At 32.5% G+C, this 27,388-nt stretch overlaps 1 protein-coding gene across 1 annotated transcript in view; it reads left to right on the forward strand.

Moving 5' to 3' along the window:
• Positions 1 to 27,388, forward strand: part of LOC132721465 (uncharacterized protein PF3D7_1120600-like) — a 53,403-nt gene that overhangs the window by 10,520 nt on the left and 15,495 nt on the right. Inside the window, exons 5-9 of the mRNA XM_060705771.1 lie at positions 17,166 to 17,422; positions 19,151 to 19,322; positions 22,491 to 22,621; positions 23,537 to 23,617; positions 25,773 to 25,871. Coding sequence (XP_060561754.1) covers positions 17,166 to 17,422; positions 19,151 to 19,322; positions 22,491 to 22,621; positions 23,537 to 23,617; positions 25,773 to 25,871 — 740 coding nt within the window. The remainder of the gene's footprint in view (positions 1 to 17,165; positions 17,423 to 19,150; positions 19,323 to 22,490; positions 22,622 to 23,536; positions 23,618 to 25,772; positions 25,872 to 27,388) is intronic.

Genomic DNA, 27,388 nt, shown 5'->3' on the forward strand with positions numbered 1-27,388 from the left:
GGTTCGAGCCCTTCTCGGGTCAGCACCATGCATGTTACTTCATATGACACCTGAGTACTCAGGGTGGGTCCAGAAAGAGGACTCGAAAGTGATAAATAGTTGTGAGAACTTCTTTCGCAATCGAGCTTAAATAAATATGTTTAAACCATAAAACATGTACATGTATAATTAAAACCAGCAGTACAAGTGAAATTTGCATCTTATATTTAATTATATTAAACATGTATATTATACGGGGAGGCCTGACAAGCACAATTAAGATATTGTTTATCTCAAGTACAGTTAGAAAATTCCCCTGACTAATATGTTTCCATGTAAAACTGTATAAATAATTCAGTAGCTCATTCCTCTTGTACTAACTAATAAAAGAAATATTAGAAATAATTCTTTGTTTACCACAAATTCATGCTTAATTTACCCATACTTTTTTATGAACCATGAAAATTCATCCCCCAGAGCTAGTGCATTTTGTCAGTGGAATTGATCAATATCGAATTCTTTATTTCTAAAACTTGTTCAGAAAACTGTTAATTTTTCTAAAAAGATACTTAGTCTGCAGCTTGTGAAACAAATTGTAAAAATGTTGAGAAATTGAATTTTTGCAAAATTTAAAAAAAAGTCAAATATTAAAATTGATATTGTAGAATGTGAATAATGTTCAAATTTTGTAATTGCTAACTAACATATTCTTTTTTAATTCTCAATTAACTGTCATGGGATTGTTGCCCCCTGATGATGACGTTTTTTTTTGTTTTTTTTTAAAGAAAATGGAGAATTTTCTTAAATGAATATGTATGTTCCAGTTTCAGGACATAAAAGAATCTTGTATCATAGTTTGGAGACCTTTCTGTTGAAAATGTGTCAGGGTTAAATCGTATACATATACATGCACCGTGCGTTAACTGGAGTGCGGGTATTAGTTACCCGCACTCCAGAGCATGCCCATTGATTGGCTCATTTTTGCTGGTGTTAACATATTGTGACGGCAGTCTCAGAAAGGCAAAGGGACAGAAATGTCATATTCAGATGTTCGTTCATTGGTTCATTTTTGCCGGGGTTTCATATTGTGACAACAGGGAACATGCTTTTATGTTTGACTATGATACAAAAGAGAAAGAACACCAAAACACTCGGCAATCTGATTAATACTCGGGGGCTACGCCCCCTCGTACAAATCAGATAGCCTCGTGTTTCGGTGCTCTTTCTATTACATGATATGATCATGTCTAAGGCTTGACAACAAAAAAAAAAATAAATAAATAAATAAAAATCTTTTAATTTTTCAACCACTTAAATTAATGAAATGAATTTGAGTTGATAAAGAAGTGTTCCAGAAAAAAGACAAACAATGTTTTCGTCATCATAAGTATATTTAATTAAGATGATATGACAAATTAGTTTTTTTCTGTGACAAAAGTGGGTTGTCATAATATTGTTACCTTATTGCAGTGAGTGGGTTAACTTTTTAAATAATTTAATATCAGTTAATCAGTTACTGCAAATAAATTTCTTATTACCTCCCTTTATTTACATGAAATGTTAAATTCGACAATATCTTTACAAATAATGCTTTTTATGTGACCTTGAAAAAGGCGAAATATAGGGGTTACTTTTGTCCGCGGTGTCGTTGTCGGCGTCTGCGTCGGTGTCGGCGTCCCCTTAAGCTTGTCCGGAGCATAAGTCAGTCATTATAAGTCGGATTGACTTCATTAATCAAACTTGGAATGCATGCTTCTTATAATGACTTGAAGTGCAGTGCACAAGAGCCGGTACTCTGCACTTCTTAATTCTTGAGTTATTGCCCTTTGTTAATTTTCATACTTTATTTTTGTCCGGGCCATTTCTCCTAAAGTATAAAAGCTTTGGACACGAAACTTCATAGGATGATAGATCTCATTTAGAAGAAGTGCAGTGCACAAGAACTTGTACTCTGCATTTCTTATTTTTTTGAGTTATTGGCCTTTGTTAATTTTCTTACTTTATTTTTGTCCAGGCCATTTCTCATAAATTATAAAAGCTATGGACTTGAAACTTAATAGGATGATATATCTTATTGATAAGAAGTGCAGTGCACAGAAACTGCTGCTCTGCACTTCTTATTTTTTGAGTTATTGCCCTTTGTTAATTTTCATATTTCATTTTTGTCCTGGCCATTTCTTCTAAACTATATTGTTCACATTAGGCGACACATCCGAGTTCTAGTTTGAAACTTACAATATTGATTGACAAATTGTCATTTGAGATAAAAGCAATGAAAAAAAGAGTTTGCGTTAAAGGGTCTTTAAAGTGACAATATTAAAAATTGTTTCAGTACTGGTCATCATAAAATAACAAAAATATTCAGGGTTTGCTGCATTATTTTTATTGGAATACCGTATTTTTCCCAATAAATGCCCTTATAATAAACACTCCCTCACTTTCACAATCTTACATAATACATTTGAAAGAGCATAATTTCAAATATTGTTACAATAAATAATAACCATTAATTACACCCCAGTAATGAAAATAATAATGTATTAATTAGATTTTTATAATTGAATTGTATCTTTAATAAACATATTTTAAAGCAATTATAATTCTAATTAGTGCCCCCCCCCCCCCCCCCCCCAGTCCTTGAAAAAATGCAAGCTCCCTGGGGCGTTAAATGGAGACAATATGGTTTGAGGCAAAATGCCACGAAAATTATCCTTCGTGGAATTATATTAATCATTACGAGTCACTGGGCACGATGACATTGCTTTAACTTAGATTCGGAAACAATCACGGGGGGAAAAAAGAGCAAGGGAAAAGTGTCCGACACTCAATCCCTTTATCTCAGTCACAGTAAGTAAGTTGCCATGTGGGAAATAACACAGATTGCATCACAATAGGGCCGGATATATATAATATAAGAGATTGGTTTAATAAATAATAATCACGTATAGTAAGCTACGACTTTTCTGTGATGGTAATTTATTGCACGGACAAAATAATTACACATGTGCGCCTTCATATTTGTTATTAATATGAGCCGCGTCATGACAAAACCAACATAATGGGTTTTGCGACCAGCATGGATCCAGACCAGCCTGCTGTTCGCTATCAGTTTCTCTACTTGTTATAGGGTTTGTAAGCGAACAGCATGGATCCTGATCAGACTGCGCGAATGCGCAGGCTGGTCTGGATCCATGCTGGTAGCAAACCCATTATGTTGGTTTTGTCGTGATGCGGCTCATATTTTTTTTAGCGTCATTATTCATACACGAATTCTGTATATTGCTAGGAACTCTCTTTCGCCCCCCTATTGTTATGGTTTTTCCTCTGCTATGCAATTTGATTGGATTTTATAATTGATTGAATTTTATGCACTGATTTTCAGAGAATGCTCTGCTTATAAAGTTACCCATGTTTTTTTGTGGGGCCATGGGACATGTATTCATACTGTAAAGAATGGAGTAATAATTTTGTGAATAGGTTTCTAGAAGATGAATGGAATACCGATATATAAATATATATTTTTTTGTGTGGATGTTATAACGTTTATATTTTTATAAGTTAGTTTTATTCTGTGTCGCAGGGATTTCTGTTGTTGTTTTTTTCTCGTGTAAATAATGAAGACATCTAAGACTGTAACATGGATTGGTAAGTTAAGCCGTCTGCTTTCGTAAATATTTATAATAATTATATTTCAGTGCAGTTATTTTCATGAATACTTAAGAATTACTAATAAATGATCTGTTATGAATTGTCTTTTGATAATTATAGGTCCTTGCATTGATCATACATGTGAACTCTTACACTTTTTGCGGGACTGACTCCAACTTTTTTCAGCCATGTTTTCAAAGATTTTTCTTAATAAAATAAGGGGTATTTTCACAAATTAAAGAAATCTCCATATTTTTGGTGTTAGAACTTCCTTCTTTGTTTATTGCAAATTCTTACATCTCCCTTTTTTTGAAGAAAAATCTGCGACTTGATCATCAAAAAAAAGTTAACATGTTACCATGATTGATTAACAGATTCTAGGATGATATTTTAATCTAGCTGTCACCGAGCTAAATTTTTATCTTACATAGACTTCTGTTCATCTTTAAATCTGGACTAAACCAGTTCATCAATTTTAAGAAAGATTTCAAAATTATTGACTTGTTAATACATGCTGTCTGATCATGGTTGGCACTCACCAGGTCATATATTAGGGTTGCCTGAACTGCATCAGACTAATGGTTTAATTACAAGAATTCTGAGAGGAATTATTTGAAATTGCGATAATTTGTCATAAAAGCAACAAAATGTAATGTAAACAAAGCTATATTTTGACTTCCTTATAAAATACTTAATAATAGCTTTAATGGTACTAATGGCCAAAAAAGTAGCAGAAACAAAAATTGTTCCTCCAATTGGTCAATGGGTAATAATTTTTGGAAACAATTATTTTCGGTCAATGAGTAATTTTTTGGAAATTAATTATAATGGGACACCATAAATTTTTGAGAAATAGAAACATTAGTATTTTTGAGGCTTTAAATGGGTTTTTATACAGACTATAACTATAACCTTTGCATGCAGAGCAAGCTCCTTTTGTTTGTTGCTTAGAGGTTAAATTGCTATAGAAAAAACTTAATGATTTATAGTATCAGTTGTTATATACAGGTTATTGCTAAACAGAGGGTAGTGACAGTGACCAAAGGTTGCATGTACATGACAGTATTCACAGTACAAATTACGCCTATTGATATCATAGTATCTGCTCAACCCTAACCATGCTAAATATCCTAAATGGATTTGCTCATCTTCCATTCTTAGACTAAATTTAATAAACAAGAAAAAGAAACATTTATCTTTTATAAGGAAAACCTCAGAATATTAATTATATACATCATTGTACTTTTCTGAATAGCAAATAGTGACTTGCGATGTGCCAGCTATCATCTTGGTCCGCACTGATCATATGGGTTAGAATCAGCGAGCTTATGGTTGATAAATTCATTTATTAAAGCTAAATGTCTGTTGTGAAGGAAAAGTCATGTCTGATGATGCAGTAACATTAATGTACAATATTGTAGCCCTGACTATTAAAACATTTCAAAATGTAACAACATGAAACTTGGAATACTTACTTGTCATGACAAGGTGCAGATGTTAGACAAGGGGTATAATTCTGAAAGTAATATTATTGAAGTTATGCCTCTTTTTGTAGAAGCATTTTTAACAGACAAGCGTTATGAACACTGAGCATGCTGTGCTCTTAATTATGTTTTTATTATGTAATGTTTGAAAAATACCGTATTTGTACACTTTTTCATATCCACTGATTCTTAAGAGTACAGTAGAAAATCAAATTCAGTATATGAATTTAGTATACAGAAATATAAAATAGTCAACAATATTGGCATTGTAAATATTTGTCGTATTTTTTTACAACCATTATTGTCTGCATATTGTCAAGATAAGGTCATAACAAAGAGATTCAGTGTGATACCATCAATTATAGCCCGGATGTCATAAATACTGTATGCTTGTTTACTACAGATAGATGAATGATATAGCATTGGTATAACTTAGTTATAGCATGGCTTGACAAATACCAGACGAGAATTATGTAGCAGAATGATTATAATGCCGATTTTGATATCTAGGAGTTTCTTGAAAGACATTTCGATGGATTTGTGCAAAACAGACATAACTCCTTTATTATGTAATATGAGTAACAGCTGTTTTGCACCAAACCCTTGATTTATCTTTTTCTCTTTGGTTTTTTTTTTGGGGTTAAGTATTAAATCATTTTAAGTGTATAGACTGTGTATGTTTTGTTTAAACAGTAGTTTTATAATGTAAGTTTGTAAGTTGCTGATGCAAACTTTAACTTATCTTTTAAGATAAAGATTTAATATGATGCCTTTTGTTCTTATTTATGGTGTGTTGGTTGGTTTAATGATTTGTTGGTTGTTTGGTTAGTTAAATGGTTGTTTGGTTTTTCTGGTTGAATGCTAAATTTTAGGTTGTTTGGTTTAAGTTGAGTGGTTTGGTCGGTTGAATGGTTTATTGGTTGTTTGGTTGAATGCTTTATTGGTTGTTTGGTTAAGGTTTGTAGGTTGTTTGGTTAGTTGAATGGTTTGTTTCTTGGTTGATTGAATGGTTTGTTGGTTGGTTGGTTAGTTGAATGGTTTATTTGTTTGTTGATTGGTCGGTAATGGTTGATTGATTGAATGGTTAGTTTGTTTTTGGTGTATTGGTTGGTTGAATAGTTTGTTTGGTTGGTGCTTTTGTTGAATTGTGTTTGTTTGGTTCCAGGTTGGTTAGTTGAATGGTTTGTTGGTTAGTTGAATAGTTTGTTGGCTAACTGCAGGGCTGGCTGATTGATAGATTGATCAATTGATTAATTAATTGATTCATTCATATGAATTAAAGTATGATGTAAAACGTGTTATTTTGTGACCTGAGTATAACTCTCATATAACATAGTAATCTGAAGGCCAAAGCTATAAATTAATTGAAACTTCCCCATGTCAAATGACGTAAGATTTTTGCACCAATTCCAAATGGACAACCATTCATATATACATAAATTATCAACTCACCCCGTGTCAAATGATGTAGGAATTGTAGTCGTGCCCATGATGGCAAGTTTTAGTACCAATTCTGATTCATCAATTAATCATATATACGTAAATAATCAACTCACCCTATGTCAAATGATGTAAGAATTGCACTTGTGCCCATGGCAAGTTTTAGTACCAATTCTGATACATCAATTCATATATAAGTAAATTAGTAAATTATCATTTGAAGCAGATAATTAAATTACGGTCAAATAAACTGAGCTCATCCCGTTTGTAGAGAACAAAATAGAAGAAGCCATTTCCTACATGTAATAAAATTGATTGTGACGGGAGATTATCCCATTGTGTTCATTGTAACATCATTGTTTTAGCTCATTTTATGAGAAAAAATACATTTAGTGGCTTTATACCTAATGCGTCTCAAGGGCGATGTATGATAATAAGAAAGAGCGATGGCGTTTAATGGAGATGTTATTAGGTACTCCGGTTAATGGGAGAGAATTATCGGCCAAGGTGCTTATTAATTTGCCGCGATGGATGAATTCTCAGAGGAATTTTAAAGTTTGTGTAATAGTTAATGTTTTCAAAGCATTAAAGAAAAGATTTCTGAATTTGGTAAAACAATTGCGATTGTTTTGTTCCAATTTTTATAGTTTTACATGTTTGCATTGCTTCACCTGTAAGACTTAATGTTCATCTATAAGACGGTCAGTCTATAAGTCGCGGTCAGTCTATAAGTCGCGGTCAGTCTATAAGTCGCGGTTCCAGTTAGAATGTGAAGTGATAACTGTATATACAACAGTTATCAGTCAGGTGGGTTTAAAGGGTATATTAAGCTATATCTTTTGAAATATTTTTGTAAAGTTTATAAATAGTAAAATTACATTGTTTTTACAAAAAAATTGAAACAATTAGATTGTCTCATTTATTTATCACACATGAATATTGAAAGTTACTTAATAGAATAAAATATTTGGGAACAGAATATTATCCTATTGTATACTCACCCAGGGGTTGGCGTCAATCAGGGCGTCAATCAAGTTTTTTTTGCAAGTTGGTATCTTCAAAACTACTGAAGGGAATGGGTTGAAACTTCACAAACTTATTTAAGAGCGTAAAAGAATGTCTCTGCCTAAGATCCATAACTCTAACAATTGGAAAGTGACAGAATTATGCTCCCCTTTGAACTTAAAAAATTCTCTTGTTTTACTATCAAGCACTGATAAAAGTCATGCATGTTCAGGTCCTACCAACAGCTCTTATTCTATTTTATGTGGAAAGGTTATTAAGTTACACTTTAGGCTTCAAAGTGTGAATTTTTTGGAGATTTTTTTTTTTTATCTGTATATTAAATGAGTAAATATGGTGAAAGCGTGGTTGGAGACTTTTATCATATCATGCTGCTGGAAGCTTTTAACAAATTAAGTGACAGGGTTGCCTGCGAAGCTGCTAATTGTATGATCTCTCTCAACAACGGAGGCACCTCGGGGGAATTGAATCAAAAATTTATTTTTTTTCTCTCGTCAATTGTGTATTATTATGTTATTAATAAACAATTGGAGATAATGCGTTGAGCGAATGCTGCGAGACTGAAAACCCCCCTTGATAGCATAAGTGTATTAAAAGTGGGAAAAAAATAACATCATCGGGAGATGAGTTTTTTTTTATATTTATTTTCTGTGAAATAACAGAGTAAATATATATAATGTACAACAATAGCTTTTCTGAATGATTTCTGTGAAGTTTGTGATGTGAAAGTTTTAGCATGCTATATTATTCTGGGAATAAAACCAGCGAAAAACCGTGTTATTTGTTGTGACTTGAATGTTTCTCTATGTAAATAATTTAATATCGTTGTCATAGCAACGTTACAAATATACATATATATTTAAATTTTTCATTAATTTGGTATTTTTTTTTTTATCTTGGAAATACCATCAGGACTTTTTAAATTTAATATCGATGAATTTACATGTTATGAGAACAAATGTTTTACAGAAATTTCAGCAGTGTTTTAGAAATTTAGGCAGTGTTTTAAGATGTGCAATGAAATTGATCGTAATTTACGGCTGTCATTTTATTCGACTGGCAAAGAGTTGCTATATATAGAGATATAACTTGGTTACAAATAGTTATATACTCTTTTATTTTTTTTTTTTGTTTGTGTATTAGATTTAAAAAAAACTTCAACAATAATTTTTTGTCTATGCTTAAAATCAATCAACAAAGGGATTATAGCTGTGTTCAAGCATTCATTTTTTATTGGGTCGTCAATTGGTCAATTCTGTTTATTGATTTTTTTTATTTTTTTTGTGGGATTTTATTTCCGGTAAGTGTATATATTTTTACCACCTTATATATACTTTGATAATTGTGTACATAATCAAGCCATTCACTTATTAGTTATTATGAGTGCTATCTATATTTAATTACATTGTTAAAATACTATACTTATGTTTAACTGAGCTATTTGACTCTTATATTCTATACACTTCAACATTGTACTGTTCTACATTTTGTTTTTTATACTTAATTAACTTCTCCAATCTTTGCAAATTTATATTGTTCTTTTATACTTTACTACTTTACTTTTTATACTTTACTACTATACTGTTTGCTACCTTCATTTCTTTGTACTTTGTTATTTTATACTTTACTACTATATTCTTTGAAACTTTTTACTGTTCTCTGTTCTGTGTTATTTAATACTTTACAACTCAACTCTTTGCAAATTAACCTTTCCTTTAACTGCGTTATTTTATAATTTACTACCTTACTCTTTTTAGGGGCATCAGTGGCAGCAGTGAGTGAGTGAGTGAGTGATTAAGGTTGTTGACTTCAAATTATTTGCCCCTCACCAATGTGGGCTCAAATCCCGATAGGGACTTTGAATTCTTTCATGTGAGGAAGCTATCCAGCTAGCTTATGGAACGTTGGTGTTTCTACTCAGGTGCCTGTTTGTGCCTGAAATAATTCACAGAAGGGCACCTTAGGTCTTCCTCCACCAGTAAAGCTGGAATGTGGCTATATGACATTATACTGTGTCGGTGTGATATGTAAAACCCAAACAAACGGACAACAAAAACCTTACTCTTTGCAACTTTAAATTTTCTTTGTACTGTGTATTCTATATTTTACTGCGACTTTGCAACTTTATCGTACTTTGTACTGTATTGCGATTTTATACTTTACTAAGTAACTTTACTCTTTGCAACTTAATTTACCGTACTTGAATTGTACAGTGTATTGGGATTTTATACTTTACTAAGTAACTTTACTCTTTGTAACTTTACCATACTTTGTACTGTATTATTTTATACTTTTGAATTACTATTTTACTTTGCAACTTTACTTTTCTTTGTTCTATGCTATTTTATACTTTAAACTTCTTTACTCTTTGCAACTTTACTGTACTTTGTACTGTACTGCTATTTTATACTTCACTCTTTGCAACTTTTTACTGTTCTTTGTACTGTATTATTTTATACTTTTAAATTACTAGTTTACTCTTTGCAACTTTACTAAAATTTCTTTTAACTGTGCTATTTTATACTTTACTAACTTTGCTAGCTCGATGCAACTTTTTACTTTTCTTTGTACATGTACTTTGTTATTTTGTACTTTACTCTTTATAACTTTGTACTGTTCTTTGCACTCTGTTATTTTATAGTTCATTACTTTACTCCCTGCAACTTTTTACTTTGCACTGTGTTAATTATTTTATACTTTACTCTTTCAAGTTGCAATTTTGTACTGTGCTATTTTTGTACTTTATACATAATTGTTAAATGAAATTGTTTGTAGCAACTATTATGGCTTGTTAAATGACTAATAGGTTAAATATCGCTTTGGAAAGCAACTCATTGCTTGTTAATTGACAGGTTAAATATTGTTTTGGAAACTAATTCTTTGCTTGTTAAATGATACAGTTTAAAAATTGATTTGTAAAACAACTCTTTGCTTGTTAAATGACACAGTTTAAGCAACTCTTTGCTTGTTAATTGACACAGTTTAAATATTGATTTGGAAAGCAACTTTTGCTTGTTTAAGGACAGTTTAAATATCCATTTGGAAAGCAGCTTTTTGCTTGTTAATTGACACAGTTTAAATATTGATTTGGAAAGCAACTCTTTGCTTGTTAAATCACTAAAATTAAATATTGATTTGTAAAGCAACTCTTTGCTTTTTAAATGACTAAGTTTAAATATTGATTTGGAAAGCAACTCTTTGCTTGTTAAATGACACAGTTAAAATATTGATTTGAAAAGCAACTCTTTGCTTGTTAAATGACACAGTTTAAATATTGATTTGGAAAGCAACTCTTTGCTTGTTAAATGACACAGTTTAAATATTGATTTGGAAAGCAACTCTTTGCTTGTTAAATGAGAGTTATATTATTTTAGAAAAGTTAAAGTTTAAATTAACTTGTAGAGGGGACTTTTCAATATTATATAATACTATTTAAGGAAGTTTTCAGAAAATATATATGACACATCATTATATGCGAATGTCACTGGAGAAATGTTTCTTGAATAATGATTTTAATATGTTCTCTATTTAAAAGCAAAATTCAATATTCACAAATAATGTCAAGCCAGTACACCAATTTTCACAATTAAAAAGGTCTGTGATCCATTAACAAAAGACTTGAAAATACACTGGAATACAATAATTGGCCTTAATAGTATATCTTACTGTGTAAATGGTTTGGAAATTCCATCTGTAACCATTGTATAGTGTAAGAAATATTTTTGGCTACTTTTTTCTGGTTTTATTGTGCTCTTAAGACACTGCCGTTTTTTTTCCCAACAACTTTTTTAAACATAGCAATGTAGACACTGTATATGGAAAAGAAAAATCTATTGTGGCAGCTTTCTTCTTATCGGATGAGATAAAATAATTTTCATAATTAGATACATTAGTTTTCACAAAAAAAGTAAAGAAAGGCTGACCTATGTTGAAGATGGCTTCAAAAATAACATTTGCCAGTTGTGACTTCGGTGCCATCAGTCCCACTAAAGGTAGCGCACCGGCTGTGCTTCTTCGTCAAAGGACATTTCCCCTGGATGCTCAAAATCTTAAAAGGTCAAGGTCAATTAGTGACCCATATAAAGGGGCACCAAAGACTCAAGTGTCCTTGACCTTGTCACATTGGGACTCTGTGTTACAAACAGTACAGTATGGTGAGTTTTAGTTCTAATACAGTACAATACGGTGAGTTTTACAAATATAACCACTGTTAAGTTAAGCGACAAAGATTTTGGTTGTAACTAGGAGTGTTTTGAGCCTGGGATTTCAGGCGTTGATATTTTTTGCTTATACATAACATGCACGCTTTATTTCATACTCCTTTGTGTTTTTGCTGAATAGGAGCAGAAAAATCGACTGAAGCTAGAAGAGTCTCTTTAGAGAGGTTAAATTTTATGATTAATTCTTAAAGAGTCACTTTGAGAAGAATTTTATTGTACTTGTAAAAAGGTAATTGTTCTAGAGAGAGATCTGGTGTACAAAGGTTGAACGGTAGATTACAATGATAATCACTTGCTTTAGCACATATTTTTATGAACTTTCCAGAGGTACCCTAAATGTCATGTATTTTCAAAATCTTTAGTAATATAATGAAAACTGATATTCACAATTTTAGAAAAATCTAACTTATAGAATGATAGAAAAGGTATTTATATTTAGTTCTAAAGATCCATGTATAGAATGATAGAAAAGGTATTTATATGCAGTTTAAAGCTCCATGTGTTTGTGTGGAAGTTAATAAAATTACATTTTGTTAAAATATTTTTTTCAAATTTATTTTAGTGTTAACATAATATTAGCTAGTTTAAATATGAAGAAAGCCTATATATAGACCCTATTTGAGCATCACTCACATTCTGCCTCATGGAGACAACCAGTACTATTAAAATTGTCATACTAAAAAAACATTGTTGTAATACCATTACTAACTAAAGGTTCTAACCCAAGATCGCTAGGTTAAGAGGCGGACACCTTGACCACTAGGCCACCACTTAAGTATGTGCCAGATGAATCTCAGTAATAATGTGTCTAAAGCCTGTAAAAATGCTGGTGTGTATCCATGATTTTGTTCTAGAGAGCCCTGAGTGTTGCAAAATTTCAACAGGGGTTGATGCATTATATTCCAAAAAGGGGTTTGGCATTTTGATGGATTTAGATGGGGTCCAACAATAATCCAACTAATTGTACTGCACAACAAGATATTGTGCTATTTTGTGTCAAGGCAATAATTAGATTCTGACCCAGAATGAAAAAATCTCAGAATCAAGCTTTGGCACGTCAATATATTTTGACTAGGGGGGCTGGGTCATGAGTCAATTATTGCTATGCAGATTTCACTGACAGTCAGATGCCTTGGCTTGATCTATTAGTGCAGGATGACAAATTAGGGTTTCAATCAAATAATCACTTTCTGTACCAGTAGGTTAAGGTCTTTTTAACTAATCTTAATCAATATTGCATATCTAAAACCACAGAAGAAAAAGGTTGGTTTAAAAATTGTGTTTTGTTGGGGTTTTTTTGTGTGTGCAAAAATGAAAAAATGCAATATAAAAATGCCAATCCATTTTTACAATAACAGACTGAGTAACTCATTCATTACTACAAGAGGAGAAAGTCTCTCCCTCTCTCTCACTGTGTCATATAGATCTTGCTGTTTGTAAGGATATGCCTCCAATTAATCATAAAATGCATCATCATGATTAAATATACTGCCGTACAAAGAAAGCAGGACTACTGTAACTTTCAAAATTCTAGCTTACGGAACATCGGTGTTTCAATTTGGGTGCCTGTTAGTGGGCACCCAAGGTCTTCCTCCACCAGTAAAGCTGGAATGTTGCCATATGACCTATACTGTGTCAGTGCAATGCAAAAGCCAATCAAACAAACAAACTTTCAAAATTATTTTATAGATCCCATAATGCCATTGTATATAATGTAACTTCCTTTTTCTTTTCCTATAATTCAGTGCTGTTTAGTGCTCCTTTTGGAAATAGTCCGTCAGGTATATTTCGTAAAATATTTCTGTCACTCTTCTATTACAGTGACCCCTTTCTTGTAATAGTCTCTAATTGGTGTTCCGTGAGGTACCCTTTCTAGCAATAATTGTCTCTTTCTGGTGAAATTCTCTTTTCTAATGATTATAGTTCTCCTTTCTGGTGATTATAGTTCTCCTTTCTGATGATTATAGTTCTCCTTTCTGGTGATTATAGTTCTCCTTTTAGGTGATTAATAGTTCTCCTTTTAGGTGATTAATAGTTCTCCTTTCTGTTGATTATGTAATATAAGTTCTCCTTTCTAGTGATTATATCTCTGTTCTGGTGATTATACATTTTCACAGTCAGTCCATCAGTCACAAAACTTGTCTGGACTACTAAAAAACTACTGGTGCAATTTCATCCAAACTGCCATACAAAGAAAGCAGGATTTTCTTTTGATATTCTTTTATGGTTCCCATTCTTTTATGGTTATTCATCATAACTGACCTTGTTCCTTTTCTAGTAATCATGTCACACTGCTACATTTTGATAATGAAGTCCAAATGGTATATAAAAGTCTTAAATATTCCTGGTCTGAGATTTGAACCCACATCTTGAAATTAAAGGGAATGAAAATTTTCTTAAATTTGAATAAAAAAATTGGGAAATTCTATAAAAAACACAAACTTATGTTATCTTAAAAGCAATTTCTAAATGTTTCACAATCTGAATTCAAATAGTTTTTGTGTTACGTTTCTTTGGTGGGCGACGTAGATTTTGTTTTGCAGGATAAATTTCTGGTTTCTATTTTCCGCAGAGTCTTTCATTAAGATTAATATTTGGAATTTATTTCTAGGTTTTCTATTTTGGTTACAAAATTTTCGTTTTTGCAGAAGTGTTTTTGTTTTGTTTTGTATTTCGGAAAGTTTTACAAAAGTCAGGAAATTATATGCCAGATGTCAATTAATGTTGGATTTATTCGAAGATCATCATGGATATGTTTTTTTTTCTTCGTTTTTTTATGGAAAGTCTGTTAGCAACTACAACAACAACAAAATACTGATGATTTTTGTGTGTGTGTATTTGATTTAAAAGATGCCATAAAGAGACTAGTTATCTACCTGTACGAAAAAGTCTGGGCAGAATGCAGACAGAATCTGTACAGACTTTATTTAGAAAACTCTGTACAGAGTCTGTACAGAAAAAAATCTGGTTAAATGAAACAAAGTTGAACCAGAATTCTATTAATAGATTTTAGCAATAAGGATAAAGAACAAAATCTGTACAGATTTTTTCTGAAATATTTAAATTAAGCCGAATATTTTCTGGGCAGAAAAAAATCTGGGCAGAAAAAAAAAAATCTGGGCAGAAAAAAAATCTGGGCAGAAAAAATTCTGGGCTTCTTCATATTCTGTACAGAATTAACCCTGTCCATAGAAAATATCTGAAAGGGAATTCTGCACAGAAAAAATTCTGTACAGAAAATATTCTGTACAGATTTTCTTTTTTTTGGCTAAAAACAAAATCAATTTTCCTTTTGAACATTTCTTATTTATTAATTTCAATTAACAATTTTTATTCATTTCTTTCCTGGAGTAGTCTATCCAACGAGTAATAGCCTTGTTGAGGGCGCTGTCATCAGGAATTGGCTTGTCTCTGTCTTTGCACCACACACCCCGACATCATCTAAAGAGTAAAAAAAAAGGAATTTGAATATGTTCATTCTATTATTAAATGATACGCAAAATTTGTGAAATATTTCAATGTGTATAAAACAGTTACAATTGTATCCCTATATACCTAAGTTTTTTTTGCACCCAGTAACATCAAAGTCACTGACTTAGCAAAACTGTATCATCCCTGACCAAAGCTTGTGTTACAAATCTACACATGTAAATTGCAACATAACTTAAAATAGTAACACAATTGCTGGGAATTTTGAATTGATTAATTTAAACTAAATGAATTGAATTATAGAATAGCAAAACAAAAAGCTAAACTATTTATTGCATAAAAGAGCAAGATATGAAATTTAAAGAAATAGATCTTGACCTATCAACTGATCAAAAAGCAATTTATGAACTAATAATTTCACTGTCCCAGCTTTGACCTCAGTGCATTTATACTCATTAGACCATAGTGGTCTGTACATTAACTAATATATAGATAATCCATAGACTATTAAAAGATGTATAAATAATTTCTTTTACCTATAGTGGAAGGTATACCCAAAAATTCAAAGAAAAATTCAAAGAAAACATTGCAAAATCTTACCTCTGGTTTTGATTATAATTCCATCATTATTCCTCTTTGGTCCCTAAATCTGAGAATTTCAAGTCTGTACATGATTGCTCTTCACAACAAGCAACTTGTTAACTTATCATTAGAAAAATAAACTAAACAAAACATAATCTTTGCCAATATGAAGACACTTTGTGTAATAAAATCTCACGTGGCAGCCTGAGAGATTTGAATTGACCAACAGGGGTTACATGGGGGTTACACCTGGTATTACAGAATATCTACTACTCTGAGAGAAATTCTGGCCAGAAAAGTAAATTCTGTCTCAAGATTAATCTAAGTGTTAAAATTCTGTGTGTCAATGTAAATTCTGCCTCAATTTTTTTCTAAGTATTGAAATTCTGTCTTGTTAAAATAACTAAGAGCAAAATATCTGTGAGAAAATTTTTCTGTACAGAAAAAATTTTGATTCTGTTTTATTCTGCACAGAAAATCACCTATTACCCAGGCCAATTCTGTGTCCAATTCTGTGTCGGTGTCAACTCTGTACAGAAAAATGGAAATCTGCCTCTATTACAACCAGAGTTGGTACAGAGTCTGTACAGAATTGGCTCAGAATTTTCGTACAGGAAATTGTTTGGGTTTACATGATGTTTAATGGATATTATTTTTAGCGTGAAAATCCGGAGTAATTCGAATATCTTCGATTATGTTACCATTGAAATTTTGTCAGTGTTCAAAAGTCGTTGACGAGAGACTTAACTATTTTTTGTGACGTGACCACAATTCAGTCCAAGCTTTTGGAACACTATGGGTTAAAAGTTGAAGAAGTATCTTAGCTTTTGTGTTTATATAGAATGTTCTATAGGACACTTAATTAATTAAAAATGTAAAAAGTTATTTATTTTGTGTAAGTTATCGGCAAAAAAAAAGTCTTAACGATGTTGTCATATCTAAAGAAGGCTATTAACAATGAATATTATGTAATTGGGTCATTGATTCCACGAGGTGCGTATTTTTTTATTATCTTATCTTTAAGGGTTTTTATACATTCATTATTATGCCCCAACTTAAATAACATGGGGGCGGAGATATAGATTTTTCCTCAATGACTGTCCTGCTTTCAAGCTCAGGCTGTAATATTTGTAGACTGATAAAACTGTGGAATGTTGGGGCAGTGCACCAGTGTTCGACCATCTAAGACCTGTTTCTATTTTAACTGTGTACTTGAAAATAATTATCCTGCAAGTTGATATGGCAGTACTCACAGTGTCTGTAATGGCCAATGGGACCTCCCATTAAGCTTTATCAAACAACAACAGCGATCTTATAAACATCATGAACTCATTCTCTTTCACTTGTTTGTATTTTTCAGATGGCCCTCTAAGTTTAACAGATACATTCGCCCCAATGGACCGAGGCCAAAACGACAGTCATAATCTCTCCCAGTCGCAGGGGAAACTTTCCGACAGCACGACGTCTCTCAACAACCGTCAGGCGCCGGCGAAATCGCCGTCACGTCAGAACACATTAGTGAAACAAACTTCCGTACAGTCGAATCAGTCCGAGATAAATGGCGAGAAAAGAGACGATCCTCATGGCATCAAGTTCGAAAGACTTAAAAATCTCGAGGTAATGAATAGTTTATAATAATCTTGAGGTAATGAATAGTTTATAGCGAGCTCGACGAGCTGGCCCGAAGGGCCTGCTCGCAAAGCGAGCTTTACGGTAACGCGAGTACCTGCTAAGTGATGGTTTTGAAAACTTTCGTCCAAAGTACCGAATTGGACACATCGCAACCTTTCGAATATAAAGATAACGATAAAAACTGAGGAATTCTGACTGAAAACGGATGTGGTGGGTGACTGGTCACCTGCGCACGTCTATGGGAACCATAATTGGACAGGGAACCAGAATAACGGAAGCTGTGTATAAAAATTAAAAATTGAAGGCGCCATTTTGTTTGAAATCTGATAAATAAAAACAATTTTTTTGTCGAATTTTGTAGTGAAAGCTATCTAGAATGAAAGAAAATGGTCGAACTAAGAAAATGAATCCGAACACCAATATCTTTTATTCAGTCGTTAACGCTGTACAGACGTTTAAAGTATTGTTTACGTGACGTCACAATGTAGCGCCAAACAGCAGGTGCAAAACAAACAAATCAAGTACGCTATTTTAATGTCGCAAACGTTTTAAGTTTTACATTTATTTCAGTTTAGATAATCTTTATTTCGCTTGAAAAATTATAGAGTGAAACAAAATAAACAAAGTTTTATCAACGTTTTCAAAACTCGTTATTCATTTCACGACAGGGGCGGAGCCATATTTAACACAGTACGTGTGACGTCACACGCACTCGTTACTGCATTTGAAATAAAAATGAGCGATTATTTCATACTATTTCACGTAAAAAGTACATCGAGCTCGCTTTGAGGCTTTGCCTTTTTCATATTAATAATCTCGAGGTAAAGAATAGTTTATAATAATCTTGAGGTAATGAATAGTTTATAAATATCTTGAGGTAATGAATAGTTTATAAATATCTCGAGGTAATGAATAGTTTATAAAAATCTCAAGGTAATGAATAGTTTATAAAAATCTTGAGGTAATGAATAGTTTATAAATATCTTGAGGTAATGAATAGTTTATAAATATCTCGAGGTAATGAATAGTTTATAAATATCTCCAGGTAATGAATAGTTTATAAATATCTCCAGGTAATGAATAGTTTATAAATATCTTGAGGTAATGAATAGTTTATAAATATCTCCAGGTAATGAATAGTTTATAAATATCTCGAGGTAATGAATAGTTTATAAAAATCTCGAGGTAATGAATAGTTTATAAATATCTCGAGGTAATGAATAGTTTAATAATATCTCGAGGTAATGAATAGTTTATAAAAATCTTGAGGTAATGAATAGTTTATAAATATCTCGAGGTAATGAATAGTTTATAAATATCTCCAGGTAATGAATAGTTTATAAATATCTCGAGGTAATGAATAGTTTATAAAAATCTCGAGGTAATGAATAGTTTATAAAAATCTGGAGGTAATGAATAGTTTATAAAAATCTCGAGGTAATGAATAGTTTATAAAAATCTCAAGGTAATGAATAGTTTATATGATTTATATATAATCAACCCTTACAGTGAAAGTTGCATTAATTTCAGACATTATAATGTTACCAGTATTATAAATGACATTTGCCTCTTTCCCTGAGACAGCATGTTGATGCAATAAAAACCAGATTCTACTTGTCTCCCTTGCTTGAATATTATTTTTTTACTTGTCTCCCTTGTTTTTGGAAATTTCTTCCTGGATTTGCCTCCCTTGATTCTGCTTCTTCTCTGCAGGAGGATGATTTGATGGCAAAAATTAAGGAGATCATAGGTCACCTTGAGAAACTAGAAGATTATCACCGTGGCGACGGCATGCGCATACAGAAAATGCTAGGTGACATGTACTGGGACTACACTCACCTTAGAGAGATGATAGCTGACTGTATGGCAGAAAATGGATACGCAGGTGATTGCACTTTATACAGAACTAATTTAAATTGATAGATACTTCCCGATTTTTACAATAATAGATGGTTCCCGATTTTTACAATAATTACCTCCCTTGCCAAACACGGCAGCCTTTTTGGGTGTCAATGTTCTCTATATAATAATACAATCGATGAAATATGAAAAAGAAATCAAAATTTAAACACCTGAAATTGTCGAATTCTTTTTATGTCCCCACAAAGTGGGGAGCATGTAGCGTTGCACTTGTCTATCCGTCCGTACGTCTGTCTGTTTGTACGTCCCGAAATCTTGTGAACGCAACTCCTCTTAAACCGGATGGCAGATTTTGCTTAAACTTCCAGGGATGAACAACGTTTATGTGTAAATGGTAGTAAAGGAAGGAATTTTTGCTGCGACCAAATTTAACAGAATTATGGCCCTTTGTTGATTTTTTCACTTATACCATATAGAAATTTTGTGAACGCAACCCCTCTTAAACCGGATGGCAGATTTTGCTTAAACTTCCATACAGATATGCATGCTCTTGTTTACGAGAACATCTGCACAGTAAGTGGGGGCATCGGTGCCCTTTGGACACAGTTCTAGTTTTTATATGCAAGAAATACGCAAAATCAGTTTTTATGAAGATGATAGAATTGATTGGAAGCTTATATTATCCAGCTAAGTCAAAACGTCAGTGGTTCTACTCAGGTACCTGTTTGTTCCTGAAATAATGCATTGAAGGGCACCTCAGAGGTCTTCCTTCACCAGTAAAGCTGGATGTTGCCATATGACCTATACTGTGTTGGTGTGATGTAAAACCTAACTGAAAAAAAAAAAAATAAAATGATTTAGCCTATTTGTAATTTAACATCATGTTCCCCAGTCTCCTAATGCAGTTATATATCAGACTAATAAGACTAATTCATTTTCTCACGTAATTTTCAAGCCAATTTGTCTGTGATTTTAACGAAATAAGAATGATTAATGAGCTTAGTGAGAAAATAAATATAGAAGCTAAGGAGTTAAAAGAAAATAGCTTTTAATAAGGTAAATGTGTAGGCCTCAGGATAAAGGAAAATAAATGTATTTGTCTGCAAGGCCTCCTCTTCTACGGCATTTAATATTATTATGAGACTACGAGCACCACACTAAATACTGTATTCCAGTATTTGTTATACCGGACAAGGCACATGATTTAATGCTAAAATCTTGCCTGTTCATCTATGAAATGAACTTTAAGACATCTGATGATCTCTTCATACTGATTTATATACAAAATGAATGAAATATGTAACAGTCACCGAAAAAAAGCGATATTTGTCTATTTTGTGATCATAATTTCCTCAAGCGTCTAGAGTTACTGCTCCAACGCTGTTGCAAGTTTAATCCAACTATAATATTGCACTTTGTATTTTAATCTGGTCCTCTTTCAACATGAAAAATATTTCAAATTTAAGGCAGTGTTTAGCTCATCTATATACAGAGTATATGGAGAGGGGTCCAGTACTCACCCTGGCATTGCCGTCCTCACAGGTCATGTGGGATGGCCAAAAAGACCCTGAAGTAGAACCAGCAACTATCTGTATGAATGGTTAAAAGCTGGATTTATAAGCATGTTCAATTCTGTTCCGTCCATTGTCTACAAACTCTTCTAGTGTACCAAAAAACATGTCCGCTGGCATAGTTTTCATCCAAATTACTTACTTTCATGACACATAGATTTCACAGTGTCACCTGAACTTTGACCTATATTACTGGTAAAGACCGGTATAGACCAATAGCTCCCTAGAGGGGTTGTTAAAATGATAAGCTTTCAGAGAAAAAAATTAGGACAATTAGTTTTTATGCTATTGGTTATCCCCCTCAGACATCTTATCACCAGCTAATATTTCAATCATGTCAAAAACATCACAGTAGTAATGAATAGCTTCATAAAATATTAACCAGCTTAAGATTATTAACTGTATGCATATGTACTTTGGTTTCCCTGTCCATCTTTTATACCGCAAAAACTAATCAAAAGTATGACTTTATCATTGTATAGTTTGAAACAGTAAATCTAGATAAAAATCCACAGAACCCTGGCTTTGTTTGTAGATGAAAGGCTTAATGGAAAGTAATTTAATACTTTTTTTTATCAGATGGTAATTTTGTCTGCAGTTTTGACATTTTTGTGTGGCAAGGCACAGTAATTATTAATGACTTTACACTGTAAATGAGAAGATATTGTCTCCCCTTGCATTAAGGTTGTTGTTCTTGTAAGGTTTTTTTATCTACTCATGTAAAAATTGTCTGATGCTTTTAGGTCTTAATGAATTGTTTTCAAAATTGCCTATAGGAGAATTGCCTCCCTTTGCTGTTAGGCTTTAAAGAATTGCCTACCTGTGCAATTAAATGGAAATTGTCTCCCTTTGCTTTAAGCTATATAAAAATTGTCTATCTTTGTTTTTATCTCAATTAAATTGCTTTAAGATATGGAAAAATTGTTTCTTGTTACTCCAGGGTCTGAAAAAATGCCTCCCTTTAGTTTAATTTGCCACCCATTGATTTAATTTTTAAATAAAATTGACTGACTTTACTTTGACATCTAGAAATAATGTCTGACTTTGCTTTTATATGTGGGATCATGTCTTTGTTTGCTTTTACATGTAAGTCTAAATGTTTTCTCCCTGTAATTAAAGGTCTGGACAATTGTCTCCTTTTGCTTTATAAAGTTCAGAAAATTTGACTCCCTTTGCTATAAAGTCTGTAAAATTTGTCTCCATTTGCTTTAAAGTCTGGATTTATTGTCTCCCTTTACTTTAAAGTCTGTCAAATTTGTCTCCCTTTGCTTTGAAGTCTGTCAAATTTGTCTCCCTTTGCTTTGAAGTCTGGGTTATTTGTCTCTCTTTACTGTAAAGCCTGTAAGATTTATCTCCCTTTGCTTTAAAGTCTATAGAATTTGTCTCCCTTTGCTTTTAAGTCAAGATTAATTGTCTCCCTTTACATTAAAGTCTGGGATAATTGTCTTCCTTTGCTTGAAGTCTGTAAAATTTGTAACCCTTAGGTTTAAAGTCTACAAAAATTGTCTCCTTTGGGTTTTAGGTCATTGAAATTTGTAAGATTTATCTCCCTTTGCTTTTAAGTCTGGAACAATTGTCTCCCTTTGCTTGTAGTTATGATGCTATTTTTATCTTTTTTTCAGTTGTTTCCATGAAGATGTTGAAGACACTCAATGGTATAGGTATATTCAAGAATGATGATGTCTGGTTCCCGACATATTATACATACAATACTATGTGGAACTTCTCTGATGCTAGCAGCAATCTTGCAAAGGTAAGAATGGGAACCAGTAAGATAAATATTAAGAATCAAAAGAATGCAAAGAAAAAAAAAAAAGAATCAAACACTGGCTGTGGTCACAAAATTGAATATCTAGCTCTCGGGGTAACAGTTTAGTGAAAACAAAGCAGGGCCTTGTTATAGCAGTAAACAGTTACTCTTAAGCTACATATTTCAGTCTGTACCGGTAGCTAGTGTAAGAATGTTATATTACTGGTTCCAGCACTGGGTTAGGGTTATAACTTTGTTTTAGGCTGTTAAATGACTATGTTAGGAAGGAAGGGAACCAGTAAATATAATACTTAAACAATTTTCTTTCATTCTTTCTATGTACAGCTTTAAAGCGACCTCCACTGAGGTTTTTCAACACTAAGGGACTGAAAATATTTTTTCAAGATTTTTGTACAGTAATTGTATGTAGGTTTGAATAACTCATGTGCAAAAGTTTAGATGATTTGCTCACTCTGTTTCCCAGAGATTATCAATTTTAATGCACAAATTGATTCAAAATTTAAAAGCATTTGAACGTTTTTCACTCAAATTGCACCTAAAAAAAACACATAAAAAACAATTAACAATTCTGTACTGAGTATTTTTACATAATCAATATAACCTATTTAAGTGCGCCCATTTATTTATGTAAGAAATTCAAATTTTATGCATTTTAGGCTATAATACCGCAATTCAGTCCCTTTAACATTTAAAGTTGCATTAGAATTGAACATTCAAAACATCGTAGGAAAAATTCACACACATATGATTTTGAAATTTTAAATTCTATGTTAAGAAGATCAGATATATTAAGTGGCATTATATTTTTGTTAATATAAAGAACAGATGATTATATAAAAAGGCATTATATGTTTTTACTTAATTATACATGTATAATACATGTCTTGATATTTTCAGGCCCTCTCAGAAAATGATGCTGTCAGGTTGTTAACATTAAACTGTGGCCATAAACCCTACATCAATGCCTTACATAGTAAAGTAAGTATTATTGTATCATAGTTTGGAGACTTTACTATCGTAAACATGTCAAAGTTAAATTGTATACCAATACATACACAGTAGAGTGCAGGTATTTGTTACCCACACTTGGATGTGAAATAATTTGGGATAATGGTAGCAAAATGTAAACAAAGTGGTATTTGACTCCCATAAAAAATGCTAATTAACTATAAATGTACTAATTACCAAAACACAAAGGAAACAAAAGCATACATGTGAACTTTTTTTGATGATCAAGTGGGAGATTTTTCTTTAAAAAAGGGGAGATTTTAGAATTTGCAATAAACAACTTTAGAAGAAAGTTCTAACATCAAAAAGAGGGAGATTTCTATAATTTGTGAAAATACACCTTATTTTAAGAAAAATCTTGGCTGAAGAAAGTTACAGAGAGTCTCCCGCTAAAAATGGGAAAGTTTAAATGTATGAACAAAAGAGGTCTCAAAAACACAGCCAATGAGTATTTTTTTGGAAACTGTAACAGGCACCAAAATTAAAAACATTTTGAAAAATTGAAATAGAATCAGTTATAAATGATGGCTTAGTGGGCCTGTAATGAAATACTTGTTCAAACCAGTGTGATATATTTTCGTATCAAGGCCTATGTATACATGTATAAGTCTGGAAAAAGTAATTGACTCTAAATTATTTTACATTTCTCCTCTTTGGGTTTTTATTGCTTTCTGTTTTTCAGATTCTTTCATGTCAGGACACTATATATAATAAGTTTATACCGGTTTACTCACAGTTTCACATTCGTGACTGAAACAGGGGTGCATCTGAGGATTTTAATTGGCTATAAAACTGTAACAGCACCATTTGATAATAATGATGCTGTTTACAGTGTTGGTGTTAAAGAAAAAAAAAAGAGTTGTATCTAATTTTTAAAAGTTAAAAACCAACAAAAAGATAAACCTCTCATGGAAATGGGGGCCATACTGTCAAGCACTGATAATAGTAGATTGTGCTGTCTTTAAAACTACTCTTGTTTATTTGAGCAATATCACGACAAAACCAACATAATGGGTTTGTGACCAGCATGGATTTAGACCAGCCTGCGCATCCGCCCATTCTGATCTGGATCCACACAGTTCGCTTACAAACTCTATAACAAGTAGAGAAACTGATAGTGAACAGCATGGATCCTGATCAGACTGTGCGGATGCGCAGGCTGGTCTGGATCCATACTGGTTGCAAACCCATTATGTTAGTTTTGTCGTGACATGCCTCATTTGTTGATTATTATTCTCACAGAGATGTTAGATATGCAAGACAAAGAAGCATTGAATATGTTAAAGCATCTGGTAAAAATCTTGTTTTGTGTGGGCTATCTGCTCAACCTGAGAGCAAAGAACATAACAAACAATTCTCAAGACCATTGAGCAAATCTTAGCTAAGATGCTTTTAGCTGGTTTAAGAAGTTGTAGTCATTGTAACTGAGACTGTTTCTTTTAATCCTGATTTAAATGTATTTTTTGTCATCTCTCATTGGTCAATGTCCTCCTTAAAAGGTTTCCCGAATAACTATCCAGTAAATACTAATTTCTCTGCAAATGACTGGCCACTTCTACCGCGTGAATGCATGGAGAGAGACAAAAAGACCATTAGACTAAATAGATGTTATCCATTGGCAAAAATGAGTTTTCCCCAGTTAAATCGTAGGTACAAACTTTTACTGTTATAACTGCACAGTGCACTACTGTTCACAATAGATTAATCAACCTGTTGGGCTTAATTTCGAAGCTGTAACTGTAAAAGTTTATTTGTACCTTTGAATTAGCTTGGATAAAATCCAAAATATTTTAAATTCTCGAGTTAGTCTATTATGGCTTAGATCAATTATCACAGAGAAAGTTTATCTACCACTAGGGTTGAACCAATGACCCCAGGATAACATATTAGATGCTATCCCTATTAATCTAAGCTGGCAGTAAGGCAGGTGTACACTTGTATTTTTACTGTTTTGGCATTTAATAAGTTTTTTGGTTATTTCAGAATGTATTTTACGTAATCAAGGCATCATTTACATAATCAAGGCATCATTTACGTAATCAAGGCATCATTTTGTTATTTCAGAATGTATTTTACGTAATCAAGGCATCATTTACGTAATCAAGGCATCATTTTGTTATTTCAGAATGTATTTTACGTAATCAAGGCATCATTGAGTATATTACACAACATGGCGAGAAACTCTGGGATGAAACATTTGTTTGATGAAAACAAGACTTCAGAGGTAATCTAATAAATAACTCAAAAGGGGCCTCTGTGGCCAAGTGGTTAACTGATTGTTGACTTCAAACCACTTGCCCCCTTCACCATTGTGGTTTCAAATCCCTACAGGGACTTTGGATTCTTTCATATGAGGAAGCTAAACAGCTAATTTATAGAACGTCGGTGGTTCTACTCAGGTGCCGGGTTTCCGGGCCTGAAATAATGCACTGAAGGGCACTTGAGGTCTTTCTCCAGTCTCCACCAATAAAGCTGGAAAAGTCACCATATTACCTATACTGTGTTTGTGTGAAGTTAAACTGAACCCCCTAAAAAATAATCTAAAGATTATTTTGTATAGAAAATAAAAGCATAGGCATACATACAGCTAATTTTGGTATTTTGGTAAATATAAAAAAAGATGTTCTAATAAGAGATATAGTCAAACAATTGGCACCAGGGACTGACAAAAATTACAAAATAACCTTTCAAAATATAAAGTACTGTAAAATCATTACTATTCAAGCGTCACTCATTTTACATGGTTATCATTTTTCAAGGTTTCAATGTTTACACACAATGTGACTTCAGATATGACATCAGTGAATCAAATGATGTCATGAAAATTACTTCTATGCTTGTTGTAGTTCAGTATATAATAATCTAGATTATCTTTCTGTTAGATTGTTAGAATGGAAAATATATGTTTATTAATTTTTCATGAATTACATAGAGGATACTGAATGAGTGTAAGTTCAATACTGAATTTATTGAATGGGTTGAATAAAATTGTATTATGCGAGCATTTGGATTTGGCGAGCATGACATTATTTTATTCAACAACTTCAATAAATTTAGTATTGAATCTACACAAATATAATATTTTATGTATCACATACATTTCATAAAGACTGTTAAAAGTGCAAAAAGTAAAAATTGCAAAAGAATAATTTTTCATTAAATACGGGAGTGACATCACAGCCATTACCAAGGCTTTGAACGAAATGACACGCCTATTGTGTAAAGCTAACATTTAGCACGTCTTTACACTTATGATGTTTGTATAACGCAAATGACGTCATGTCAAAGTATGTGCACAGCTATGCAATACTGTTTGTACAGAGTCTCAAGAGTGGCACGAGTATGTGATACATAACAGTAATGCAGGATTTATTATACGAAGTAATCACTCAGGCCTTTGTGATAATATTTCTGCGTGTCTGAACTAAACCCATGCTTTTTTAGCTCACCTGTCACAAAGTGACAGGGTGAGCTTTTGTGATCGCTTTTCGTCCGGCGTCCGTCCGGCGTCCGTCCGTCCGTCCGTAAACTTTTACTTTAAATGACATCTCCTCATAAACCACTTAGCCAATTTCATCCAAACTTCACAGGAATGTTCCTTTGGTGGTCACCTTTAAAAATTCTTCAAAGAATTTAATTCCATGCAGAACTCTGGTTGCCATGGCAACCGAAAGAAAAAACTTTAAATATCTTCTTTTAAAAAACCATAAGAGCTAGAGCTTAGATATTTGGCATGAAACA

Source organism: Ruditapes philippinarum, unplaced genomic scaffold, assembly GCF_026571515.1.
Source record: "Ruditapes philippinarum isolate M1 unplaced genomic scaffold, ASM2657151v2 ctg227_1_1_1_1, whole genome shotgun sequence".
Lineage (NCBI taxonomy): Eukaryota > Metazoa > Mollusca > Bivalvia > Venerida > Veneridae > Ruditapes > Ruditapes philippinarum.